Source organism: Lonchura striata, chromosome 30 (genome assembly GCF_050655825.1).
Source record: "Lonchura striata isolate lonStrDom1 chromosome 30, ASM5065582v1, whole genome shotgun sequence".
Taxonomy (NCBI): Eukaryota; Metazoa; Chordata; class Aves; order Passeriformes; family Estrildidae; genus Lonchura; species Lonchura striata.
The window spans coordinates 7,337,779-7,364,006 of record NC_140732.1 but is presented as its reverse complement, the minus strand read 5'-3'; the positions used below and the strand labels follow the sequence as shown (position 1 = coordinate 7,364,006).

The window sequence follows — 26,228 nt, the reverse complement described above, 5'->3', positions numbered from 1 at the left end:
ATTGAAGTCGACCAATCGCTGCGCGGCTGGGGGCGGGAACTGTGGGGATGGCGATGGGGACTGGGCTGAGGGTGGCACCAAATGTCCCCAAAATGTCTCCAAATGTCCCCTCAATGTCCCTAAATGTCCCCAAAATGTCCCCAGATGTCCCCTCAGTGCCCCCAAATGTCCCCAAATGCCACCTCAGTGTCCCCAAATGTCCCTTCAATGTCCTCAAATGCCACCTCAGTGTCCCCAAATGTCCCCAATGCCCCCAAAATGTCCCCAAATGTCCTCAAATGCCACCTCAGTGTTCCCAAATGTCCCCAAATGTCCCCTCAATGTCCTCAAATGCCACCTCAGTGTCCCCAAATGTCCCTTCAATGTCCTCAAATGCCACCTCAGTGTCCCCAAATGTCCCCAAATGCCACCTCAGTGTTCCCAAATGTCCCCAAATGTCCCCTCAATGTTCTCAAATGCCACCTCAGTGTCCCCAAATGTCCCTTCAATGTCCTCAAATGCCACCTCAGTGTCCCCAAATGTCCCCTCAGTGTCCCCAAATGTCCCCAAATGTCCCCTCAGTGTCCCCAAATGTCCCCTCAATGTCCCCAAATGTCCTCAAATGCCACCTCAGTGTCCTCAAATGTCCCCAAAATGTCCCCAAAATGTCCCCAGATGTCCCCTCAGTGCCCCCAAATGTCCCCCAGTGTCCCCGTCCGGGGACACTGGGGGACATTTGGGGACACTGAGGGGACAGGAGGTGACACCGGAGGTGGCCCAGGGGGTGGCCGGGGCCGATAGCGCCCGGGCTCTTCCTGTGTGGCCTTGGGGACATCCTGGGGGAGGGGCTTGGGGACATTTTGGGGACATTTGTGACAATTTGGGGACATTTTGGGGACGATGTACGGGAACGTGGAGACGGCGCTGGACAGCGGGGAGGGTACGGCCACCGATGTCCCCAATGTCACCTTGGTGTCACCTCCCTGTCCTGGATGTCACCTCCATGTCCTTGATGTCACCTCCATGTCCTCGGTGTCACCTCCCTGTCCTTGGTATCACCTCAATGTCACCTCCATGTCCTCGGTGTCACCTCAATGTCACCTCCCTGTCCCTGGTGTCACCTCACTGTCCCCCAATGTCACCTTGGTGTCACCTCTGTGTCCTTGGTGTCACCTCGGTGTCACCTCCCTGTTCCTGGTGTCACCTCAATGTCACCTCCATGTCCTTGGTGTCACCTCAATGTCACCTCCATGTCCTCGGTGTCACCTCAATGTCACCTCCCTGTCCCTGGTGTCACCTCAATGTCCTCGGTGTCACCTCCAGGTCCTCAGTGTCACCTCCCTGTCCTGTCCCCCAGTGTCCCCAGTGTCACCTCCCTGTCCTTGGTGTCACCTCAATGTCACCTCCATGTCCTTGGTGTCACCTCAATGTCCTCGGTGTCACCTCCAGGTCCTCAATGTCACCTCCCTGTCCTTGGTGTCACCTCCATGTCCTCAGTGTCACCTCCATGTCCTCGATGTCACCTCCCTGTCCTTGGTGTCACCTCAATGTCACCTCCATGTCCTCAGTGTCACCTCCCTGTCCCTGGTGTCACCTCAGTGTCACCTCCCTGTCCTTGGTGCCACTTCAGTGTGTCCAGTGTCACCTCCATGTCCTCGGTGTCACCTCCAGGTCCTCGGTGTCACCTCCATGTCCTTGATGTCACCTCACTGTCCTCGGTGTCACCTCCAGGTCCTTGGTGTCACCTCAGTGTCCTTGGTGTCACCTCCCTGTCCTTGGTATCACCTCAATGTCACCTCCATGTCCTCGGTGTCACCTCCACGTCCTTGATGTCACCTCCCTGTCCTTGGTGTCACCTCAATGTCACCTCCCTGTCCTTGGTGCCACTTCAGTGTGCCCAGTGTCACCTCCATGTCCTCGGTGTCACCTCCAGGTCCCCAATGTCACCTCCCTGTCCTTGGTGTCACCTCAATGTCACCTCCATGTCCTCGGTGTCACCTCAGTGTCACCTCCCTGTCCTTGGTGTCACCTCCATGTCCTCGGTGTCACCTCCCTGTCCCTGGTGTCACCTCAATGTCACCTCCCTGTCTTTGGTGCCACTTCAGTGTCCCCAGTGTCACCTCCATGTCCTCGGTGTCACCTCCAGGTCCTCGGTGTCACCTCCATGTCCTCAATGTCACCTCCCTGTCCTTGGTGTCACCTCCATGTCCTCGGTGTCACCTCCCTGTCCCTGGTGTCACCTCCCTGTCCCTGGTGTCACCTCAGTGTCACCTCCCTGTCCTTGGTGCCACTTCAGTGTGCCCAGTGTCACCTCCATGTCCTCGGTGTCACCTCCCTGTCCTTGGTGTCACCTCAATGTCACCTCCATGTCCCCAGTGTCACCTCCATGTCCTCGGTGTCACCTCCAGGTCCTCAGTGTCACCTCCATGTCCTTGATGTCACCTCACTGTCTCCCAGTGTCACCTCAATGTCACCTCCCTGTCTTTGGTGCCACTTCAGTGTCCCCAGTGTCACCTCCATGTCCTCGGTGTCACCTCAGTGTCACCTCCCTGTCCTTGGTGCCACTTTAGTGTCCCCAGTGTCACCTCCAGGTCCTCGGTGTCACCTCCATGTCCTTGATGTCACCTCACTGTCCTCGGTGTCACCTCCAGGTCCTTGGTATCACCTCAGTGTCCTTGGTGTCACCTCCATGTCCTCGGTGTCACCTCCCTGTCCCTGGTGTCACCTCAATGTCACCTCCCTGTCCTCGGTGTCACCTCAGTGTCACCTCCATGTCCTCGGTGTCACCTCCACGTCCTTGATGTCACCTCCCTGTCCTTGGTGTCACCTCAATGTCCTCGGTGTCACCTCCCTGTCCCTGGTGTCACCTCAATGTCACCTCCCTGTCCTTGGTGCCACTTCAGTGTGCCCAGTGTCACCTCCATGTCCTCGGTGTCACCTCAGTGTCACCTCCCTGTCCCTGGTGTCACCTCGGTGTCACCTCCATGTCCTCGGTGTCACCTCGGTGTCACCTCCCTGTCCTTGGTGTCACCTCAATGTCACCTCCATGTCCTCGGTGTCACCTCCATGTCCTCGGTGTCACCTCCACGTCCTTGATGTCACCTCCCTGTTCTTGGTGTCACCTCCATGTCCTCAGTGTCACCTCCCTGTCCCTGGTGTCACCTCAGTGTCACCTCCCTGTCCTTGGTGCCACTTCAGTGTGCCCAGTGTCACCTCCAGGTCCTCGGTGTCACCTCCATGTCCTTGATGTCACCTCACTGTCCCCCAGTGTCACCTCAATGTCACCTGCCTGTCTTCGGTGTCACCTCTCCTTGGTGTCACCTCGCTGTCCCCAATGTCACCTTGGTGTCCTCGGTGTCACCTCCCTGTCCTGTCCTGTCCTCGGTGTCACCTCCCTGTCCCCGGTGTCACCTCCAGGTGTCCCCAACCCTGTCCCCAACCCCTCCAGACGTCCCCAGCTCTGTCCCCAAGTGCCACCGCTGCTGTCCCCAACCCCTCCAGATGTCCCCAAGGATGTCCCCAATCCCTCCAGCTGTCCTCAGGTGCCACCAGCCCTGTCCCCAACCCCTTTAGATGTCCCCAGGGCTGTCCCCAGGTGCCACCACTGCTGTCCCAAACCTCTCCAGATGTCCCCAAACCTGTTCCCAACCCCTCCAGATGTCCCCAGCTCTGTCCCCAAGTGCCACCGCTGTTGTCCCCAACCCCTTTAGATGTCCCCAAGGATGTCCCCAACCCCTCCAGCTGTCCCCAAGGATGTCCCCAAGCCATCCAGATGTCCCCAAACCTGTCCCCAAGTGCCACCGCCGTGTCCCCTGTGTCCCCTCAGGCTGTCCCCAAGTGCCACCATTCCTGTCCCCAACCCCTTTAGATGTCCCCAAGGATGTCCCCAAGCCATCCAGATGTCCCCAAACCTGTCCCCAAGTGCCACCATTCCTGTCCCCAACCCCTTTAGATGTCCCCAAGGATGTCCCCAACCCCTTTAGATGTCCCCAAGTGCCACCAGCACTGTCCTCAACCCCTTTAGATGTCCCCAAGGATGTCCCCAACCCCTTTAGATGTCCCCAGATCTGTCCCCAACCCCTCCGGCTGTCCCCAAGTGCCACCAGCACTGTCCCCAACCCCTTTAGATGTCCCCAAACCTGTCCCCAACCCCTTTAGATGTCCCCAAGTGCCACCAGTGCTGTCCTCAACCCCTTTAGATGTCCCCAAGTGCCACCAGCACTGTCCCCAACCCCTTTAGATGTCCCCAAGGATGTCCCCAACCCCTTTAGATGTCCCCAAGGATGTCCCCAAGCCATCCAGATGTCCCCAAACCTGTCCCCAAGTGCCACCGCCGCTGTCCCCAACCCCTCCAGCTGTCCCCAAGTGCCACCAGCCCTGTCCCCAACCCTTTTTGATGTCCCCAAGGATGACCCTAACCCCTTTAGATGTCCCCAAGTGCCACCAGTGCTGTCCTCAACCCCTTTAGATGTCCCCAAGTGCCACCAGCGCTGTCCCCAACCCCTCCAGCTGTCCCCAAGGATGTCCCCAAGCCATCCAGATGTCCCCAAACCTGTCCCCAAGTGCCACCGCCACTGTCCCCAACCCCTTTAGATGTCCCCAAACCTGTCCCCAACCCCTCTAGATGTCCCCAAGTGCCACCGCCGCTGTCCCCGTGTCCCCTCAGGCTGTCCCCAGGTGCCACCCCCCCCCGAGGACCCCTACGAGCCCCTGGACCCCTCCCCCCGCCCGGGGACCCCCCCCAAGCCGCGCCCCTCCCCCCCCGGCCCGGCCCCGCGGGTGGCCCGGGTGGCCCTGGTGGCCCTGGTGGCCCTGGTGGCCCTGGTGGCCCTGGCGGTGACGCTGCTGCTGCTGCTGGGGACGCTCGGCGCGCGGCGCAGTGAGTCGGCAGGCCCAAATCCGGGAATTTTGGGGAAAATTTGGGAATTTTGGGGGTTTTTGGGGGTTTTTTGGGATTTTTTGGGGATTTTTTGGGGATTTTTTGGGATTTTTTAGGGGATTTTTTGGGATTTTTCGGGATTTTTTTAGGGAATTTTTGGGGATTTTTTCAGGATTTTTTGGGTATTTTTTAGGGATTTTTTGGGTATTTTTTGGGGATTTTTTGGGGATTTTTTGGGTATATTTAGGGATTTTTGGGGTATTTTTTGGGTATTTTTTAGGGATTTTTTGGGTATTTTTTGGGGATTTTTTGGGGATTTTTTGGGTATTTTTGGGATTTTTTGGGATTTTTAGGGATTTTTTGGGGATTTTTAAGGGAATTTTTGGGGATTTTTTCAGGATTTTTTTTGGGATTTTTTAGGGAATTTTGGGGGATTTTTTGGGATATTTTTGGGATTTTTAATGGATTTTTAGGGATATTTTTAGGGAAATTTTGGGGATTTTTTTTTGGAGTTTTTTGGAGTTTTTTGGATTTTTTTGGGATTTTTTGAGGATTTTTTGAGGATTTTTGGGAGGATTTTTTGAGGATATTTTGGAGAATTTTAATGGGTTTTTTGAGGGTTTTTTTTGGGATTTTTTGGGAAATTTTGGGGATTTTTTATGGATTTTTTTGAGATTTTTTTGGTGATTTTTAGGGAAATTTTGGGGATTTTTTTGGAGAATTTTTGGGATTTTTTGGGATTTTTTAGGGATTTTTTTTTGGGAAATCATTGGACTTATGTGGGATTTGTTGAGGATTTTTTGGGAATTTTTTTTTATTTTTTTGGGGATTTTTTGAGATTTCTTTGGGATTTTGGGGGTATTTTTTAGGAAATTTTGGGGATTTTTTTGGAGATTTTGGGATATTTTCAGGATTTTTGGGGGGATTTTTTTGGGAAATTTTGATGATTTTTTGGGGTTTTTTGGAGTATTTTTTCAGGATTTTTTGGATATTTTTTAGGGAATTTTTAGGAAAATTTTTGGGATTGTTTTAGGAATTTTGGGGATTTTTAATGGATTTTTAGGGATATTTTTAGGGAAATTTTGGGGATTTTTAATCATTTTTTGGGGATTTTTTGGGGATTTTTTGGGGATTTTTTTGAGAATTTTTCGGGATTATTTTGGGTATTTCTTGTGATTTTTTCAAGGATTTTTTTGGGATTTTTTAGGGAAATTTTGAGGGGTTTTTTGGGATTTTTTTGAGAATTTTGAGGATTTTTTTGGAGGATTTTGGGGAATTTTGGGGTGGATTTTAGGGGGATTTTGGGGACAATTTTGGGGGGATTTTGCGGGGATTCGGGGCTGTTTTGGGGCAATTTTTGGGAGATTTTTGGGGGGAATTCGGGGGGATTTGGGGCTGTTTTGGGGTGGATTTTGGGGGGATTTCGGGGAGATTTTGGGAACGATTTTGGGGGGATTTGGGGGAGATTTTTTGGGAGATTTTGGGGGGATTTTGGGGTTGATTTTGGGGTTGATTTTGGGGGAATTTTGGGGAATTTGGGGCTTTTTTTGCGTGGATTTTCGGGAGATTTTGGGCTCAATTTTGGGGGAATTTTGGGGGTATTTGCGGCTGTTTTGGGGAGATTTTTGGGGGAATTCTGAGGGAATTTGGGGACATTTTGGGAGTTTGTGCAATGTCCCCAAATTGTCCCCAAATTGTCCCCAAATTGTCCCCTCAGTCTCGGACCTGGAGGCCGCCCTGGAGGCCGAGAAGATGAAGGAGCCGCCACCAACAGCGGGTCGGTGTCACCGTCACTGTCACCGTGTCACCGTCACCGTGTCACCATCACTGTCACCGTGTCACCGTCACCATCACCGTCACTGTTACCGTGTCACCGTCACTGTCACCGTCACCATCACTGTCACCGTGTCACTGTCACCGTCACTGTCACTGTCACCTGTCCACAGGCCAAATCCTGGTGGCCACTGACCAAATCCTGGTGGCCATTGACCAAATCCAGGTTGCCACAACCCAAATCCAGGTGGCCAGTGATCAAGTCCAGGTTGCCACAAGCCAACTCCTGGTAGCCACAAGCCAAATCCAGGTGGCCATTGACCGAATCCAAGTGGCCACTGACCAAATCCAGGTGGCCACAACCCAAATCCAGGTGGCCACTGACCAAATCCTGGTGGCCACAACCCAAATCCAGGTGGCCACTGACCAAATCCAGGTGGCCACAACCCAAATCCAGGTGGCCACTGACCAAATCCAGGTGGCCACAACCCAAATCCAGGTGGCCACTGACCAAATCCAGGTGGCCACAACCCAAATCCAGGTGGCCACTGACCAAATCCTGGTGGCCACAATCCAAGTCCACGTAGTCACAGGCCAAATCCAAGTGGTCACTGAGCAAATCCAGGTGGCCACTGACCAACTCAAAGTGGCCACTGACTGAATCCAAGTGGCCACAGGCCAAGTCGAGGTGGCCTCTGACCAAATCCTGGTGGCCACAACCCAAATCCAGGTGGCCACTGACCAAATCCTGGTGGCCACAAGCCAAATCCTGGTGGCCACAACCCAAATCCAGGTGGCCATTGACCAAATCCAGGTGGCCACAACCCAACTCCAGGTGGCCACTGACCAAATCCAGGTGGTCACAGACCAAATCCAGGTGGTCACAGACCAAATCCAGGTTGCCACAAGCCAACTCCAGGTGGCCACTGACCGAATCCAAGTGGCCACAGGCCAAGTCGGGGTGGCCACTGACCAAATCCTGGTGGCCACAACCCAAATCCAGGTTGCCACAAGCCAAATCCAGGTGGCCACTGACCAAATCCAGGTAGCCACAACCCAAATCCAGGTGGTCACAGACCAAATCCTGGTGGCCATTGACCAAATCCTGGTGGCTACAACCCAAATCCAGGTGGCCACTGACCAAATCCTGGTGGTCACAGACCAAATCCTGGTGGCCACTGACCAACTCCAGCTAGCCACAACCTTTCAACCTTCCCTCCACAGCCTCCAGCCCCTTCCTGATCTTCAACCGGCACCACTCCGGCTGCGTGGTGGCCACCGGCCCGTGGCTCTCGCTGGCCCCCTGCTCGCCTGGCTCGCCCCGGCAGCTCTTCCAGTGGCTGCCGGGGGGTCTCCTGCGGCACGCGGCCAGCGGCCGCTGCGCGGGGGCCAGCGCCGAGGCCGCGGCCGCGCTGCTGCGCCTGGGCCCGTGCCGGGGCTCGCGGCTGCAGCGCTGGGCTTGCGGCCGCGGGGCCCTGCTGGCCCTGGCCGGCTCCCGCCTCTTCTTCAACGTGGGCCACGAGCGGCGCAACCGCGCCACGCTCCACGCCGGCGCCGGCAACTGGAGCCGCTGGCTGGCGCACGGCACGCGCCGCGACGTCTGCGCGCGGGCCAGTGAGTGCCGCCCGACGCTTGCCCCAAGCGTTCCCCAACATTTCCCTGAGTTCTCCCTGAATTTTCCTGAATTTTTCCCGATTTTTCCCAATTTTTCCCTATTTTCCCCCAATTTTCCCCAATTTTCCCCATTTTTCCCTATTTTTCCCAATTTTCCCCCAATTTTCCCCAATTTTTCCCAATTTTCCCGTTTTTCCCCAATTTTTCCCCAAATTTTCCCAAAATTTTCCTGAATTTTCCCCAATTTTTCCCTATTTTTCCCAATTTTCCCCAATTTTCCCCATTTTTTCCCTATTTTTCCCTATTTTTCCCAATTTTCCCCACTTTTCCTCAAGTTTCCCCAAGTTTCCTCAATTTTCCCCAATTTTCCCCCCATTTTTCCCCACTTCCCCCATTTTTCCCCATTTCCCCCCAATTTTTCCCAAATTTTCCCCAAGTTTCCTCAATTTTCCCCATTTTCCCCCATTTTTTCCCTATTTTCCCCCATTTTTCCCCACTTCCCCCCATTTTTCCCCATTTCCCCCCAATTTTTCCCAAATTTTCCCCAATTTTTACCCATTTTTCCCCTATTTTTCCCCATTTGCCGCCAATTTTCCCCAATTTTTCCCCTTTTTCCCCAATTTTTCCCAATTTTCCTGAATTTTCCTGAATTTTCCCCAATTTTCCTGAATTTTACACAATTTTTCGTGAATTTTCCCGATTTTTACCCAATTTTCCTGAATTTTCCCCATTTTTTCCCTATTTTTCCCAATTTTCCCCAATTTTCCCCGATTTTCCCCACTTTTCCTCAAGTTTCCCCAAGCTTCCTCAATTTTCCCCAATTTTCCCCATTTTCCCCCCATTTTTCCCCATTTTTCCCCCATTTTTCCCCTATTTTCCCCCATTTTTCCCCACTTCCCCCCAATTTTTCCCAAATGTTCCCCAATTTTCCTGAATTTTTCCCAATTTTTCCCAATTTTTACCCATTTTTCCCTATTTTTCCCCATTTCCCGCCAATTTTCCCCAATTTTTCCCTTTTTTCCCCAATTTTTCCCAATTTTCCTGAATTTTACACAATTTTTCGTGAATTTTCCCAATTTTTCCCCAATTTTCCTGAATTTTCCCCAATTTTCCCCCAGTTTTCCTGCATTTTTCCCCAATTTTCCCCATTTTTCCCCAATTTTTCCTAAAATTTTCCCAAAATTTTCCTGAATTTTCCTGAATTTTCCCCAATTTTTCATTAATTTTCCCGATTTTTCACCAATTTTCCCCAAAATTTTCCCCATTTTTCCCATTTTTTCCCAATTTTCCCCTTTTTCCCCAATTTTCCTGAATTTTTCCCAATTTTTCCCCATTTTTCCCAATTTTCCCCATTTCTCCCCAATTTTCCCCGATTTTTCCCAAATTTTTCCTGAATTTTCCTGAATTTTCCCCAATTTTTCGTTAATTTTCCCGATTTTTCCCCAATTTTCCCCAATTTTCCTGAATTTCCCCAATTTATTCCCAATATTCCCCAATTTTTCCCAATTTTTCCCCATTTTACCCTATTTTTCCCCATTTCCCCCAAATTTCCCCCCAATTTTTCCCCAATTTTCCTGAATTTTCCCCAATTTGGGATTTTCCCCATTCCGACCCCAAATTTTGGGATTTTCTCCAATCCCATCCCAAATTTTTTTGGATTTTCCCCATTCTGACCCCAAATTTTTAGGATTTTCCCAGCCCATCCCAAATTTTTAGGATTTTCCCCAATCCTGACCCCAAATTTTGGGATTTTCCCCATCCCGACCCCAAATTTTTAGGATTTTCCCCATTCTGACCCCAAATTTTTGGGGATTTTCCCCATTCTGACCCCAAATTTTTGGGGATTTTCCCCATTCCGACCCCAATTTTTGGGGATTTTCCCCAAATTTTTAGGATTTTCCCCATCCTGACCCCAATTTTTTGGGATGTTCCCAGGTTTTCTGCCCTGCTCGCGGGGTTGGGATTTTTTTGGGAATTCCTGTTATTTCTTCTCCGACGTCGCCGCCTCCTGGGAAAATTCCCAAATTTTCTGCCGGGCCCTGGGGGCGGAGCTGCTCCAGGTCGACGATGCCGCGGAAAAGGTGAGACCCCAAAATCCCAAAAACTCCCCCCAAAAAATTATCCCAAAAATCTCAAAAAAACCCCAAAAATCACCCAAAAAAATCACCCAAAAATTCCAAAAAAAAATCCCCAAAAAATCAAAAAAATCACCCAAAATCCCAAAAATTCCCCCCAAAAAATTATCCCAAAAATCTCAAAAAAACCCCAAAAATCACCCAAAAAAATCACCCGAAAATTCCGAAAAAAATCCCCAAAAAATCAAAAAAATCACCCCAAAATCCCAAAAATTCCCCCCAAAAAATTATCCCAAATCCCAGAAAGTTCATAAATCCCAGAAATCCCAAAAAATCCCACAAAAAAATCCCACAAAAAATCCCCCAAAAATCACCCAAAAAAATCACCCGAAATTTCAAAAAAAAATCCCCAAAAAATCAAAAAAAATCCCCCAAAAAATCCTCCAAAAATCCCCCCAAAATATCAAAAAAACCCCAAAAATCACCCAAAAAATCACCCGAAAATTCCGAAAAAATCCCCAAAAAATCAAAAAAATCACCTAAAAATCCCCCCCAAAATCACAAAAAATCACCAAAAAATCTCAAATAAACCGCTCAGAAATCAGCCAAAAAATCCCCAAAAATCCTAAAAATTCCCCCCAAAAAATTATCCCAAATTGCCCCGAAATTCCAGAAATTTCATAAATCCCAGAAATCCCAAAAAATCCCACAAAAAATCCTCCAAAAATCCCCCAAAAATCTCAAAAAAACCCCAAAAATCACCCAAAAAAATCACCCGAAAATTCCGAAAAAATCCCCAGAAAATCAAAAAAATCACCCAAAAATCCCCCCCAAAATCACAAAAAATCACCCAAAAATCTCAAAAAAACCGCTCAGAAATCAGCCAAAAAATGCCCAAAAATCCCAAAAATTCCCCCCAAAAAATTATCCCAAATTGCCCCGAAATTCCAGAAATTTCATAAATCCCAGAAATCCCAAAAAATCCCACAAAAAATCCTCCAAAAATCCCCCAAAAATCTCAAAAAACCCCAAAAATCACCCAAAAAAATCACCTGAAAATTCCGAAAAAATCCCCAAAAAAATCAAAAAAATCACCCCAAAATCCCAAAAATTCCCCCCAAAAAATTATCCCAAATCCCAGAAAGTTCATAAATCCCAGAAATCCCAAAAAATCCCCCCAAAAATCCTCCAAAAATCTGAAAAAAACCCCAAAAATCACCCAAAAAAATCACCCGAAAATTCAGAAAAAAATCCCCAAAAAATCGAAAAAATCACCCAAAAATCCCCCCCAAAATCACAAAAAATCACCCAAAAATCTCAAATAAACCGCTCAGAAATCAGCCAAAAAATCCCCAAAAATCCCAAAAATTCCCCCCAAAAAATTATCCCAAATTGCCCCGAAATTCCAGAAATTTCATAAATCCCAGAAATCCCAAAAAATCCCACAAAAAATCCCCCAAAAATCTCAAAAAAACCCCCAAAATCACCCAAAAAAATCACCCGAAAATTCCGAAAAAATCCCCAAAAAAATCAAAAAAATCACCCCAAAATCCCAAAAATTCCCCCCAAAAAATTATCCCAAATCCCAGAAAGTTCATAAATCCCAGAAATCCCAAAAAATCCCCCAAAAAATCCTCCAAAAATCCCCCAAAAATATCAAAAAAACCCCAAAAATCACCCAAAAAATCACCCGAAAATTCCGAAAAAATCCCCAAAAAATCAAAAAAATCACCTAAAAATCCCCCCCAAAATCACAAAAAATCACCAAAAAATCTCAAATAAACCGCTCAGAAATCAGCCAAAAAATCCCCAAAAATCCCAAAAATTCCCCCCAAAAAATTATCCCAAATTGCCCCGAAATTCCAGAAATTTCATAAATCCCAGAAATCCCAAAAAATCCCACAAAAAATCCTCCAAAAATCCCCCAAAAATCTCAAAAAAACCCCAAAAATCACCCAAAAAAATCACCCGAAAATTCCGAAAAAATCCCCAGAAAATCAAAAAAATCACCCAAAAATCCCCCCCAAAATCACAAAAAATCACCCAAAAATCTCAAAAAAACCGCTCAGAAATCAGCCAAAAAATGCCCAAAAATCCCAAAAATTCCCCCCAAAAAATTATCCCAAATTGCCCCGAAATTCCAGAAATTTCATAAATCCCAGAAATCCCAAAAAATCCCACAAAAAATCCCCCAAAAAATCCCCCAAAAATCACCCAAAAAAATCACCCGAAAATTCCGAAAAAAATCCCCAAAAAATCAAAAAAATCACCCCAAAATCCCAAAAATTCCCCCCAAAAAATTATCCCAAATCCCAGAAAGTTCATAAATCCCAGAAATCCCAAAAAATCCCACAAAAAATCCTCCAAAAATCTCAAAAAAAACCCAAAAATCACCCAAAAAAATCACCCGAAAATTCAGAAAAAAATCCCCAAAAAAATCAAAAAAAATCACCCAAAAATCCCCCCAAAAATCTCAAATAAACCGCCCAGAAATCAGCCAAAAAATCCCCAAAAATCCCAAAATATCTTCCAAAAAATCCCCCAAGAATTAATAAAAAAAATCCCCGAAATTTCAAAAAAAATCCCAAAAAATCCCCCCCAAAATTAAAAAAAAATCCCCAAATTTTCAAAAACAAATCCCAAAAAATCCCCCCAAAAATTTAAAAAAAAAAATCCCCAAAATATCACCCCAAAAAATCCCCCCAAAAATTAAAAAAATAAAATCCCCAAATATCCTTCCAAAATCCCAAAATATCCTAAAAAAAGCTCCAAAAAAATCCCTAAAAAATCCTCAAAATATCCCAAAAAATTCCCCCAAAAGTCCCCAAAAAATCCTCAAAAATTCCCTCCAAATCCCCAAAAAATCCCCAAAAATGCCTCCAAAAATATCCCCCCAAAAAAACCCCGCAAAAAAAAATCGCCAAAAAAATCCCAAAATATCCTAAAAAAAAAAATCCCCCAAAATTCCGAAAACATCCCCAAAAAAATCCTCCAAAAAATCCCCCCAAAATAAAAAAAAAATCCTAAAAAAATTCCCAAAATATCCTAAAAAAATTCCCAAAAAATCCCTAAAAAAATCCCAAAAAATCCCAAAATATCTCAAAAAATCCTAAAAAAATCTCATAAATCCCAATACTGGTTTATACTGGTCCATACTGGGTTTTTACTGGTTTTTACTGGTTTATACTGGTTTTTGCTGGTTTATACTGGTCCATACTGGTTTATGCTGGTCCATACTGGTCCGTACTGGTTTATACTGGTTTTTACTGGTCCATACTGGTCCATACTGGTTTATACTGGTCCATACTGGTTTATACTGGTCCATACTGGTCCGTACTGGTCCATACTGGTCCATACTGGTTTTTACTGGTCCATACTGGTCCCTACTGGTCCATACTGGTCCATACTGGTTTTTACTGGTTTATACTGGTCCATACTGGTTTATACTGGGTTTTTACTGGTCCATACTGGTCCATACCAGTCCATACTGGTTTTTACTGGTCCATACTGGTTTATACTGGTCCATACTGGTCCATACTGCTTTTTACTGGGTTTTACTGGTTTATACTGGTCCGTACTGGTCCATACTGGTTTATACTGGTTTATACTGGCCCATACTGCTTTATATTGGTCCATATTGGTCCATACTGGTCCATACTGGTTTATACTGGTCTATACTGGTTTATACTGGGTTTTTACTGGTTTATACTGGTCCATACTGGTTTATGCTGGTTTTTACTGGTCCATACTGGTCCGTACTGGTCCATACTGGTTTATGCTGGTTTATACTGGTCCTTACTGGTCTGTACTGGTCCATACTGGTCTATACTGGTCCGTACTGGTCCATACTGGTTTATACTGGTCCATACTGTTCCATACTGGTCCATACTGGTCTATACTGGTCCATACTGGTCCATACTGGTCTATACTGGTTTATACTGGTCCATACTGGTCCATACTGGTCCGTACTGGTCCATACTGGTTTATACTGGTTTTTACTGGTCCATACTGGTCCATACTGGGTTTTTACTGGTTTTTACTGGTTTATACTGGTCCGTACTGGTCCATACTGGTCCGTACTGGTCCATACTGGTTTATACTGGTCCATACTGGTCCATACTGGTTTATACTGGTCCATACTGGTCCATACTGGTCCATACTGGTCCATACTGGTTTATACTGGTCCATACCGGTCCGTACTGGTCCATACCGGTCCCTACTGGTCCATACTGGTCCATACTGGTTTATACTGGTCCATACTGGTCCATACTGGTCCATACTGGTCCATACCGGTCCATACTGGTCCATACTGGTTTTTACTGGTCCATACTGGTCCATACTGGTTTATACTGGTCCATACTGGTTTATACTGGTCCATACTGGTCCATACTGGTTTATACTGGTCCATACTGGTTTATACTGGTCCATACTGGTTTTTACTGGTCCATACTGGTCCATACTGGTTTATACTGGTTTATACTGGTCCATACTGGTCCATACTGGTCCATACTGGTCCATACTGGTTTATATTGGTTTTTACTGGTCCATACTGGTCCGTTCCGGTTCCCAGCTCCACGTCCAGGCCCAGCTCCGGGGCCCCTCCTGGATCCGCGAGCTCGACCCCAAATCCAGGTTGGGGATTTTGGGGATTTTGGGGATTTTGGGGGGTTTTTGGGATTTGGGGATTTTGGGGATTTTAATGGGATTTTTAATGGGGTTTTTGGGGGGTTTTTGGGGTCATTTGTGGGATTTTTAATGGGATTTTTAATGGGGTTTTTGGGGTTATTTATGGGATTTTTAATGGGATTTTTGGGGGGTTTTTGGGGTTATTTATGGGGTTTTTAATGGGGTTTTTGGGGGGTTTTTGGGGTTATTTATGGGGTTTTTAATGGGGTTTTTGGGGTTATTTATGGGAATTTTAATGGGATTTTTAATGGGATTTTTTGGATTTTAAATGAGATTTTTGGGGTCATTTATGGAGTTTTTAATGGGATTTTTAATGGTATTTTTGGGGTCATTTATGGGATTTTTAATGGGATTTTTGGGGTCATTTATGGGGTTTTTTAATGGGGTTTTTGGGGTCATTTGTGGGATTTTTAATGGGATTTTTAATGGGGTTCTTGGGGTCATTTATGGGATTTTTAATGGGATTTTTGGGGTCATTTATAGGGTTTTTAATGCGGTTTTTTGGGTCATTTGTGGCATTTTTAATGGGATTTTAATGGGATTTTTAATGGGGTTTTTGGGGTCATTTGTGGGATTTTTTAATGGGATTTTTAATGGGGTTTTTGGGGTCATTTATGGGATTTTTAATGGGATTTTTAATGGGGTTTTTGGGGTCATTTATGGGAATTTTTATGGGATTTTTAATGGGATTTTTTGGATTTTTAATGGGATTTTTGGGGTCACTTATGGGGTTTTTAATGGGATTTTTAATGGGATATTTGGGGTCATTTATGGGGTTTTTGAGGTCATTTATGGGATTTTTTTAATGGGGTATTTGGGGTAATTTATGAGATTTTTAATGGGATTTTTGGGGTCATTTGTAGGATTTTTAATGGGATTTTTAATGGGGTTTTTGGGGTTATTTGTGGGATTTTTAATGGAATTTTGGGGGTCATTTATGGGATTTTTTAATGGGGTTTTTGGGGTGATTTATGGGGTTTTTGGGGTCATTTATGGGATTTTTAATGCGGTTTTTTGGGTCATTTGTGGCATTTTAAATGGGATTTTAATGGGATTTTTAATGGGGTTTTTGGGGTTGTTTATGGGGTTTTTTGGGTCATTTATGGGATTTTTGGTGGGATTTTTAATGGGGTTTTTGGGGTGATTTATGGGATTTTTTATGGGATTTTTGGGGTCATTTATGGGGTTTTTATGGTTTTTTTTGGATTTTAATGGGGTTTTTGGGGTTGTTTATGGGATTTTGGGGGATTTGGGCTGGGGTGTGTGGGATTTTAGGGATTTTTTGGATTTTTTGGGATTCTGACCCTTTTTTTCCCTTTTTTTTGGGCAGTTTGGAGAAGTGCGGGGCCGTGGGGCCGGACGGGCTCCGGGCCGAGTTTCCCTGCGGGACCCCCCTGAGCTGGGTGTGCGAGGAGCCCCTGTGAGCCCAAAATCCCGGGAATTCACCCCAAATCGGGAATGCACCGAAAATCCCGGAATTCACCCCAAAAATCCCGGAAATTTGGGATGAAATTACAATAAATGAGCGTGTGTGTACTGGGATCATACTGGGATTGAACTGGGATTGAACTGGGACCCCTCTGACCCCAAAATCCGGGAATTCACCCCAAAATCTGGGAATTCACCCCAAAATCCCGGAATTCATCCCAAAAATCCTGGAATTTTGGGATAAAATAACAATAAATGAGCGTGTGTACTGGGATCATACTGGGATTGAACTGGGATTGAACTGGGATCATACTGGGACCCCTGTGAGCCCAAAATCCCGGGAATTCACCCCAAATCGGGAATGCACCGAAAATCCCGGAATTCATCCCAAAAATCCCAAAAATTTGGGATAAAATAACAATAAATGAGCGTGTGTGTGCTGGGATCATACTGGGATTGAACTGGGATTGAACTGGGATCATACTGGGACATCCCTGACCCCAAAATCCCGGGAATTCACCCCAAATCCGGGAATGCACCGAAAATCCGGGAATTCACCCCAAAATCCTGGAATTCATCCCAAAAATCCCAGAAATTTGGGATGAAATTACAATAAATGAGCGTGTGTGTGCTGGGATCATACTGGGATCATACTGGGATTGAACTGGGACATCCCTGACCCCAAAATCCCGGGAATTCACCCCAAATCTGGGAATGCACCGAAAATCCCGGAATTCACCCCAAAATCCCGGAATTCATCCCAAAAATCCCAGAAATTTGGGATAAAATAACAATAAATGAGCGTGTGTGTACTGGGATCATACTGGGATTGAACTGGGATTGAACTGGGATTGAACTGGGACCCCTGTGAGCCCAAAATCCCGGGAATTCACCCCAAATCTGGGAATGCACCGGAAATCCCGGAATTCATCCCAAAAATCCCGGAAATTTGGGATGAAATAACAATAAATGAGCGTGTGTACTGGGATCATACTGGGATTGAACTGGGACCCCTCTGACCCCAAAATCCCGGGAATTCACCCCAAATCCGGGAATGCACCGAAAATCCCGGAATTCACCCCAAAATCCCGGAATTCATCCCAAAAATCCCGGAAATTTGGGATGGAATTACAATAAATGAGCGTGTGTGTGCTGGGATCATACTGGGATTGAACTGGGATTGAACTGGGACATCCCTGACCCCAAAATCCAGGAATTCACCCCAAATTGGGAATGCACCGAAAATCCCGGAATTCATCCCAAAAATCCCGGAAATTTGGGATAAAATAACAATAAATGAGCGTGTGTGTGCTGGGATCATACTGGGATTGAACTGGGATTGAACTGGGATCATACTGGGACATCCCTGACCCCAAAATCCCGGGAATTCACCCCAAATCCGGGAATGCACCGAAAATCCGGGAATTCACCCCAAAATCCTGGAATTCATCCCAAAAATCCCAGAAATTTGGGATAAAATAACAATAAATGAGCGTGTGTACTGGGATCATACTGGGATTGAACTGGGATTGAACTGGGATCATACTGGGATTGAACTGGGATGAACTGGGATGAACTGGGATTGAACTGGGATGAACTGGGATTGAACTGGGATGAACTGGGATTGAACTGGGATGAACTGGGATTGAACTGGGATGAACTGGGATTGAGCTGGGATCAAACTGGGATTGAACTGGGATCATACTGGGATTGAGCTGGGACATCACTGACCCCAAAATCCTGGGACCCTCAATGACCCTCGGTGACACTTGGGGACCCTCAATGACCCCTGGGGACACTCGGTGACCCTTGGGGACACTCGGTGACCCTTGGGGACACTTGGTGGCCATTGGGGACCCTCAATGACCCTTGGGGACCCTCAATGACCCCTGGGGACACTCGGTGACCCTTGGGGACACTCAATGACCCTTGGGGACCCTCAATGACCTTTGGGGACACTCAATGTCCCTTGGGGACCCTCAATGACCCCTGGGGACACTCGGTGACCCTTGGGGACACTCAATGACCCTTGGGGACCCTCAATGACCCTTGGGGACACTCAATGTCCCTTGGGGACCCTCAATGACCCCTGGGGACACTCGGTGACCCTTGGGGACACTCGATGACCCTTGGGGACACTTGGGGACCCTCAGTGACCCTTGGGGACACTCAATGTCCCTTGGGGACCCTCAATGACCCCTGGGGACACTCGGTGACCCTTGGGGACACTCAATGACCCTTGGGAACACTCGATGACCCTTGGGGACCCCTGGGGACACTCAGTGACCCTTGGTGACCCTTGGGGACACTCAATGACCCTTGGGGACCCTTGGGGACACTCAATGACCCCTGGGGACACTCGGTGACCCTTGGGGACACTTGGGGACACTCAGTGACCCCTGGGGACACTCAATGATCCTTGGTGACACTCAATGACCCTTGGGGACACTCAGTGATCCTTGGTGACACTCAATGACCCTTGGTGACCCTTGGGGACACTCGATGACCCTTGGGGACCCTTGGTGACCCTCAGTGACCCTTGGTGACACTCAATGACCCTTGGTGACACTCAGTGATCCTTGGTGACACTCAGTGACCCTTGGTGACCCTCAATGACACTCATTGACACTCGGTGACATTTGGGGACACTCTATGAGAACCGGTGACACCCGGTGACACCCGGTGACACTCCGGTGACCCCCGGTGACATTCGGTGTCCCCGAGGGTCACACGGACACGGAGCCCTGCCGGAAGTCGCTGTGGCCCAGCAGGGCGTTGACGAGGACGGGGTGGCCTCGGTGGCACTCGGGGACACCTGGGGACGTTTGGGGACACTCAGTGACCCTTGATGACCCTTGGTGACCCTTGGGGACACTCAATGACCCTTGGGGACACTCGATGACCCTTGGGGACCCTCAATGACCCTTGGGGACCCCTGGTGACCCTTGGGGACACTCGATGACCCTTGGTGACCTTTGGGGACACTCAATGACACTCATTGACACTCGGTGACATTTGGGGACACTCAATGACCCTTGGGGACCCTTGGGGACACTCCATGACCCCTGGGGACACTCGATGACCCTTGGGGACACTCAGTGACCCTTGGTGACCCTTGGGGACACTCAATGACCCTTGGGGACCCTTGGTGACCCTTGGGGACACTCAATGACCCTTGGGGACACTCAGTGACCCCTGGGGACCCTCAATGACCCTCATTGACACTCACTGACCGCTGGTGACCCTTGGGGACCCTCAATGACACTCATTGACACTCGGTGACATTTGGGGACACTCTATGAGAACCGGTGACACCCGGTGACACCCGATGACACTCAGTGACACCCCGGTGACATTCGGTGTCCCCGAGGGTCACACGGACACGGAGCCCTGCCGGAAGTCGCTGGGGCCCAGCAGGGCGTTGACGAGGACGGGGTGGCCTCGGTGGCACTCGGGGACACCTGGGGACGTTTGGGGACACTCAGTGACCCTTGATGACCCTTGGTGACCCTTGGGGACACTCAATGACCCTTGGGGACACTCGGTGACCCTTGGGGACACTCGATGACCCTTGGTGACCTTTGGGGACACTCAATGACCCCTGGGGACACTCGGTGACCCTTGGGGACACTCGATGACCCTTGGTGACCTTTGGGGACACTCAATGACACTTGGGGACCCTTGGGGACACTCCATGACCCCTGGGGACACTCGATGACCCTTGGGGACACTCAGTGACCCTTGGTGACCCTTGGGGACACTCAATGACCCTTGGGGACACTCGATGACCCTTGGGGACACTCAGTGACCCCTGGTGACCCTTGGTGACCCTCAATGACACTCATTGACACTCGGTGACATTTGGGGACACTCTATCAGAACCGGTGACACCCGATGACACCCGGTGACACTCGGTGACAGCCCGGTGACATTCGGTGTCCCCGAGGGTCACACGGACACGGAGCCCTGCCGGAAGTCGCTGGGGCCCAGCAGGGCGTTGACGAGGACGGGGTGGCCTCGGTGGCACTCGGCCTGCGCCGCCCTCAGCACAGCCACCACCCTGTCCTCGATGTCCCCGCCGGTGTCCCCTCCGGTGTCCCCTCCGGTGTCCCCGCCGGTGTCCCCGGCGCTGTCCAGGACGAAGCCGCGGCCGCCCAGCGCCGTCGCCACCGCGTGGTAATCTGGGGACACACGGGTGGCACTGTCACCAAGGGGTGGCACTGTCACCTCCACGGGTGGCACTGTCACCAAGGGGTGGCACTGTCACCTCCACAGAGGTGGCACTGTCACCTCCTCGGGAGGCATTGTCACCTCCTCGGGTGGCATTGTCACCTCCACAGGGGTGGCATTGTCACCAGGGGTGGCATTGTCACTAGGAGCATGGGGAGGTGGCATTGTCACCAAGGGGTGGCATTGTCACCATGGGGTGGCACTGTCACCAAGGGGTGGCATTGTCACCTCCATGGGTGGCATTGTCACCAGGGGTGGCATTGTCACTAGGAGCATGGGGAGGTGGCATTGTCACCTCCATGGGTGGCATTGTCACTGCTAAAGGTGGCATTGTCACCAGGGGTGGCACTGTCACCAAGGGGTGTCACTGTCACCTCCATGGGTGGCATTGTCACCAGGGGTGGCACTGTCACTACGAGCATGGGGAGGTGGCATTGTCACCTCCATGGGTGGCATTGTCACCTCCATGGGTGGCACTGTCACTAAGGGGTGGCATTGTCACCTCCACGGTTGGCATTGTCACCATGGGGGCAAGGAGGTGGTCACTCAGTGGTCACTCAGTGGTCAGTTGGTCAGTGGTCACTCAGTGGTCACTCACTGTCAGTGGTCACTCGGTCACTCAGTGGTCAGTGGTCACTCAGTGGTCACTCAGTGGTCACTCAGTGGTCAGTTGGTCAGTTGGTCAGTGGTCAGTGGTCACTCAGTGGTCACTCAGTGGTCAGTTGGTCAGTTGGTCAGTGGTCAGTGGTCACTCAGTGGTCACTCAGTGGTCAGGTGGTCAGTGGTCACTCAGTGGTCAGTGGTCAGTTGGTCAGTTGTCAGTGGTCACTCAGTGGTCACTCAGTGGTCAGTGGTCACTCAGTGGTCAGTGGTCAGTTGGTCAGTGGTCAGTGGTCACTCAGTGGTCAGTGGTCAGTTGGTCACTCAGTGGTCACTCAGTGGTCAGTTGGTCAGTGGTCAGGGGTCACTCAGTGGTCACTCAGTGGTCACTCAGTGGTCACTCAGTGGTCACTCAGTGGTCAGTGGTCACTCAGTGGTCACTCAGTAGTCAATGGTCACTCAGTGGTCAGTTGGTCAGTGGTCACTCAGTGGTCACTCACCGCTGTAGTTGAGGCTGCAGCCCACGGCGCTGCCCAGCAGGGGGAGCTGCTGACCCCAGTGTCCCTGGCCATGGGTCAGTGATGGGTCAGTGATGGGTCAGTGATGGGTCAGTGGTCACTCAGTGGTCAGTGGTCACTCAGTGGTCACTCAGTGGTCAGTTGGTCAGTTGGTCAGTGGTCAGTGGTCACTCAGTGGTCAGTTGGTCAGTGGTCACTCAGTGGTCACTCAGTGGTCAGTGGTCACTCAGTGGTCAGTGGTCAGTTGGTCAGTGGTCAGTTGGTCACTCAGTGGTCACTCAGTGGTCACTCACCGCTGTAGTTGAGGCTGCAGCCCACGGCGCTGCCCAGCAGGGGGAGCTGCTGACCCCAGTGTCCCTGGCCATGGGGCAGTGATGGGTCAGTGATGGGTCAGTGATGGGTCAGTGGTCACTCAGTGGTCAGTGGTCACTCAGTGGTCACTCAGTGGTCACTCAGTGGTCAGTTGGTCAGTGGTCAGTTGGTCACTCAGTGGTCACTCACCGCTGTAGTTGAGGCTGCAGCCCACGGCGCTGCCCAGCAGGGGGAGCTGCTCGCGGCTGATCTGGGTCCAGCCGGCGTCGTTGCCAACCAGGGCGATGACCGGGACCTGGGGGAGGGACGGGGACCGGGTGACACGGGGACAGGGACAGGGTGACACGGGGACAGGGTGACACGGGGACAGGGTGACACAGGGACAAAGTGACACGGGGACCGGGTGACACGGGGACAGGGTGACACGGGGACAGGGTGACACGGGGACAGGGACAGGGTGACACAGGGACAGGGTGACACAGGGACAGGGTGACACAAGGACTGGGTGACACAAGGACAGGGTGACACAGGGACAGGGTGACACAGGGACAGGGTGACACGGGGACAAAGTGACACGGGGACAGGGTGACACGGGGACAGGGTGACACGGGGACAGGGTGACACAAGGACAAAGTGACACAGGGACAGGGTGACACGGGGACAGGGTGACACAGGGACAAAGTGACACGGGGACAGGGTGACACGGGGACAGGGTGACACAGGGACAGGGTGACACGGGGACACAGGGACAGGGTGACACAAGGACAAAGTGACAAGAGGACAGGGACAGGGTGACACGGGGACAGGGTGACACAGGGACAGGGTGACACAGGGACAGGGTGACACGGGGACACAGGGACAGGGTGACACAGGGACAGGGTGACACGGGGACAGGGTGACACGGGGACAGGGTGACACAAGGACAAAGTGACACAGGGACAGGGTGACACGGGGACAGGGTGACACGGGGACCGGGTGACACAAGGACAAAGTGACACAGGGACAGGGACAGGGTGACACGGGGACAGGGTGACACAGGGACAAAGGGACCCAGGGACAAAGTGACACAGGGACAGGGTGACACAGGGACAAAGGGACCCAGGGACAAAGTGACACAGGGACAGGGTGACACGGGGACAGGGACAGGGTGACACGGGGACAGGGTGACACGGGGACAGGGATGGGGACAGGGTGACACAGGGACAGGGTGACACAGGGACAAAGGGACACAGGGACAGGGTGACACGGGGACAGGGATGGGGACAGGGTGACACAGGGACAGGGTGACACAGGGACAAAGGGACACAGGGACAGGGTGACACGGGGACAAAGGGACACGGGGACAGGGTGACACAGGGACAAAGGGACAGGGTGACACAGGGACAAAGTGACACAGGGACAAAGGGACATGGCTGGGGACAGGGTGACACAGGGACAGGGTGACACAGGGACAGGGTGACACAGGGACAAAGGGACACAGGGACAGGGTGACACAGGGACACAGGGACAGGGTGACACAGGGACAAAGTGACACGGGGACAAAGGGACACAGCTGGGGACAGGAACAGGGACAGGGACAGGGTGACACAGGGACAGGGACAGGGACCTGGAGGAAGGGGACAGGGACAAAGTGACACGGGGACAAAGGGACACGGGGACAAAGTGACACAGGGACAGGGTGACATGGGGACAAAGAGACATGGCCAGGGACAGGGACAGGGACAGAGGGACAGAGAGAATGACAGGTGACAGTGACAGGTGAAAAGTTGACAGGTGACAGTGACAGTGACACAGTGACAGTGACAGACTGACAGTGACGGTGACAGTGACATTGACAGTGACACAGTGACAGTGACATTGACAGGTGACATTAACAGTGGCAGTGACAGTGACACTGACAGGTGACAGTGATGGTGACAGTGACAGTGACACAGTGACAGTGACAGTGACAGGTGACAGTGGCAGTGACCTTGTGGCGCACGAAGGTGTCGAACTCCATCAGGCTGAAGCCCAGGGATCCGTCCCCGTACAGGATCCACACCTGGGACGGGCCCCGAGTGTCACCCGGGGCCACCCCAGGGCCACCAGAGTGCCACCAGAGTGTCACCCCTCAGTGTCCCCAATGTCCCCCTGTCATGTCCCCCTGGTGTCCTCATCCCCCCATTGTCCCAAATATCCCCCAATGTCCCCAGTGTCCTCCATCCCCACTGTCCCCATGTCCCTGATGTCCCCGATGTCCCTCCAATGTCCCCAATGTCCCCCCTGTTCCCCCAACCCCAGTGTCCCCAATGTCCTCCCAGGGTCCCCAATGTCCCCTCAACGTCCCCATTGTCCCCTCAACGTCCCCATTGTCCCCTCAATGTCTCCAATGTCCCCAGTGTCCCTCATCTCCACTGTCCCCACAATGTCCCCAGTGCCCCCCACCAATGTCCCCAATGTTGTCAACATCCCCTCATCCCCCATGTCCCCAATGTCCCCAAATGTCCCCAATGTCCAGAGTCCCCAGTGTCCCCAATGTCCCCATCCCCTCAATGTCCCCAATGTCCCCATGTCTCCCAATGTCCTCAAATCCCCCAAATATTCCCCAATGTCCCCAATGTCCCCAAAAACCTCCAATGTCCCCAGTGTCCCCAATCCCCCCAGTGCCCCCATTGTCCCCAATGTCCCCACTGTCCCCAATCCCCCCAGTGTCCCCACTGTCCCCAATCCCCAATGTCCCCAATGTCCCCAATCCCCCCAATGTCCCCAGTGTCCCCACTGTCCCCAATCCCCCAATCCCCCAATGTCCCCGCTGTCCCCCACTGTCCCCACTCTCCCCGCTGTCCCCGCTGTCCCCACTGTCCCCGCTGTCCCCACTGTCCCCGCTGTCCCCCCGATGTCCCCACGCTGTCCCGGTGTCACCTCAGCCTCGGGCCGGCAGAGTTTGGCCCCGAGTGCGAATCCTCCGCCCACGCCCAGCGTGCCGAAGGGACCTGCGGGGACACGGGGACATGGGGACATGGGGACACGGGGACATGGGGACACCGCAGCAGGGACACGGGGACATCGGGGACATCAGTGCCACCGCAGCGTGGACATGGGGACATGGGGACACGGGGACCCGGGGACATGGGGACATGGGGACATCAGTGCCACCGCAGCGGGGACACGGGGACATGGGGACATCAGTGCCACCGCAGCGGGGACACGGGGACATGGGGACACCGCAGCAGGGACACGGGGACATGGGGAGACGGGGACATCAGGGACATCAGTGCCACTGCATCGGGGACACAGGGACACGGGGACATCAGTGCCACTGCAGTGGGGACACGGGGACATGGGGACATTGGGGACATCAGTGCCACCGCAGCGGGGACACGGGGACATGGGGACACTGCAGTGGGGACATCAGGGACACGGGGACATCAGTGCCACCGCAGGGGGGACATCAGGGACATGGGGACACGGGGACATGGGGACATCAGGGACACCTCAGCAGAGAGACGGGGACATGGGGACATCAGTGCCATCACAGCGGGGACACCAGGGACATCAGGGACATCAGGGACATGTGGACACGGGGACATCGGGGACACCGCAGTGGGGACATCAGTGCCACCACACCGGGGACACGGGGACATCAGTGCCATCACCACAGTGGGGACACGGGGACATCAGGGACATCAGTGCCACCACACTGGGGACATGGGGACATGTCCCCACATGTCCCCTCACTGTCCCCACGTGTCTCCAAGTGTCCCTGTGTGTCCCCTGGCCGGGGTGGCTGTGTCCCCAAACTGTCCCCGCATGTCCCCAAGTATCCCCACATGTCCCCTGGCCGGGGTGGCCATGTCCCCACATGTCCCCTCTCTGTCCCCACATGTCCCCAAGCTGTCCCCACGTGTCCCCTGGCCAGGGTGGCTGTGTCACCAGGTGTCCCCAGGTGTCCCATGGCTGGGGTGGCCGTGTCCCCACCTGTCCCCAGGTGTCCCCACGTGTCCCCAGGTGCCCCTCACTGTCCCCGCATGTCCCCTGGCCGGGGTGGCTGTGTCCCCAGGTGTCCCCACATGTCCCCAGGTGTCCCTGTGTGTCTCCTAGCTGGGGTGGCCATGTCCCCACATGTCCCCAGGTGTTCCCACATGTCCCCAGGTG

General features: G+C 51.1%; 2 protein-coding genes across 13 annotated transcripts in view; one reads left to right on the top strand and one right to left on the bottom strand.

The window, feature by feature from the left end:
* The first annotated feature begins 716 nt into the window (after positions 1-716).
* Positions 717-17,941, top strand: LOC110479083 (lymphocyte antigen 75-like). Of its 5 annotated transcripts, XM_085563246.1 has the most exons (6): positions 717-4,858; positions 6,576-6,635; positions 7,856-8,245; positions 10,181-10,326; positions 14,891-14,952; positions 16,337-17,941. In XM_085563246.1, the coding sequence occupies exons 1-6, from the start codon at positions 4,573-4,575 to the stop codon at positions 16,428-16,430; spliced, it is 1,038 nt and encodes a 345-aa protein (XP_085419372.1). In that variant the 5' UTR covers positions 717-4,572; the 3' UTR covers positions 16,431-17,941. The 5 variants fall into 5 exon arrangements, with proteins under 5 accessions (XP_085419372.1, XP_085419371.1, XP_085419370.1 ...); XM_085563245.1 differs by lacking the exon at positions 14,891-14,952; XM_085563244.1 differs by lacking the exons at positions 14,891-14,952; positions 16,337-17,941 and having other exon boundaries at positions 10,181-12,295.
* A 1,126-nt stretch (positions 17,942-19,067) lies between these two features.
* HACL2 (2-hydroxyacyl-CoA lyase 2) overlaps positions 19,068-26,228 on the bottom strand; it is a 35,544-nt gene continuing 28,383 nt past the window's right edge. For 3 of the 8 annotated variants that reach the window (XM_085563208.1, XM_085563203.1, XM_085563205.1), the window contains 5 exons: positions 24,996-25,066; positions 24,064-24,135; positions 22,284-22,389; positions 20,395-20,615; positions 19,068-19,178 (listed from right to left, as the gene is read on the bottom strand). In XM_085563208.1, coding sequence (XP_085419334.1) covers positions 19,161-19,178; positions 20,395-20,615; positions 22,284-22,389; positions 24,064-24,135; positions 24,996-25,066 — 488 coding nt within the window. In that variant the 3' untranslated portion in view covers positions 19,068-19,160. Of the gene's footprint in view, positions 20,616-22,283; positions 22,390-24,063; positions 24,136-24,995; positions 25,067-26,228 lie in introns of all 8 variants that reach the window. The other 5 variants (XM_085563207.1, XM_085563202.1, XM_085563204.1 and 2 more) reach the window with 2 other exon arrangements.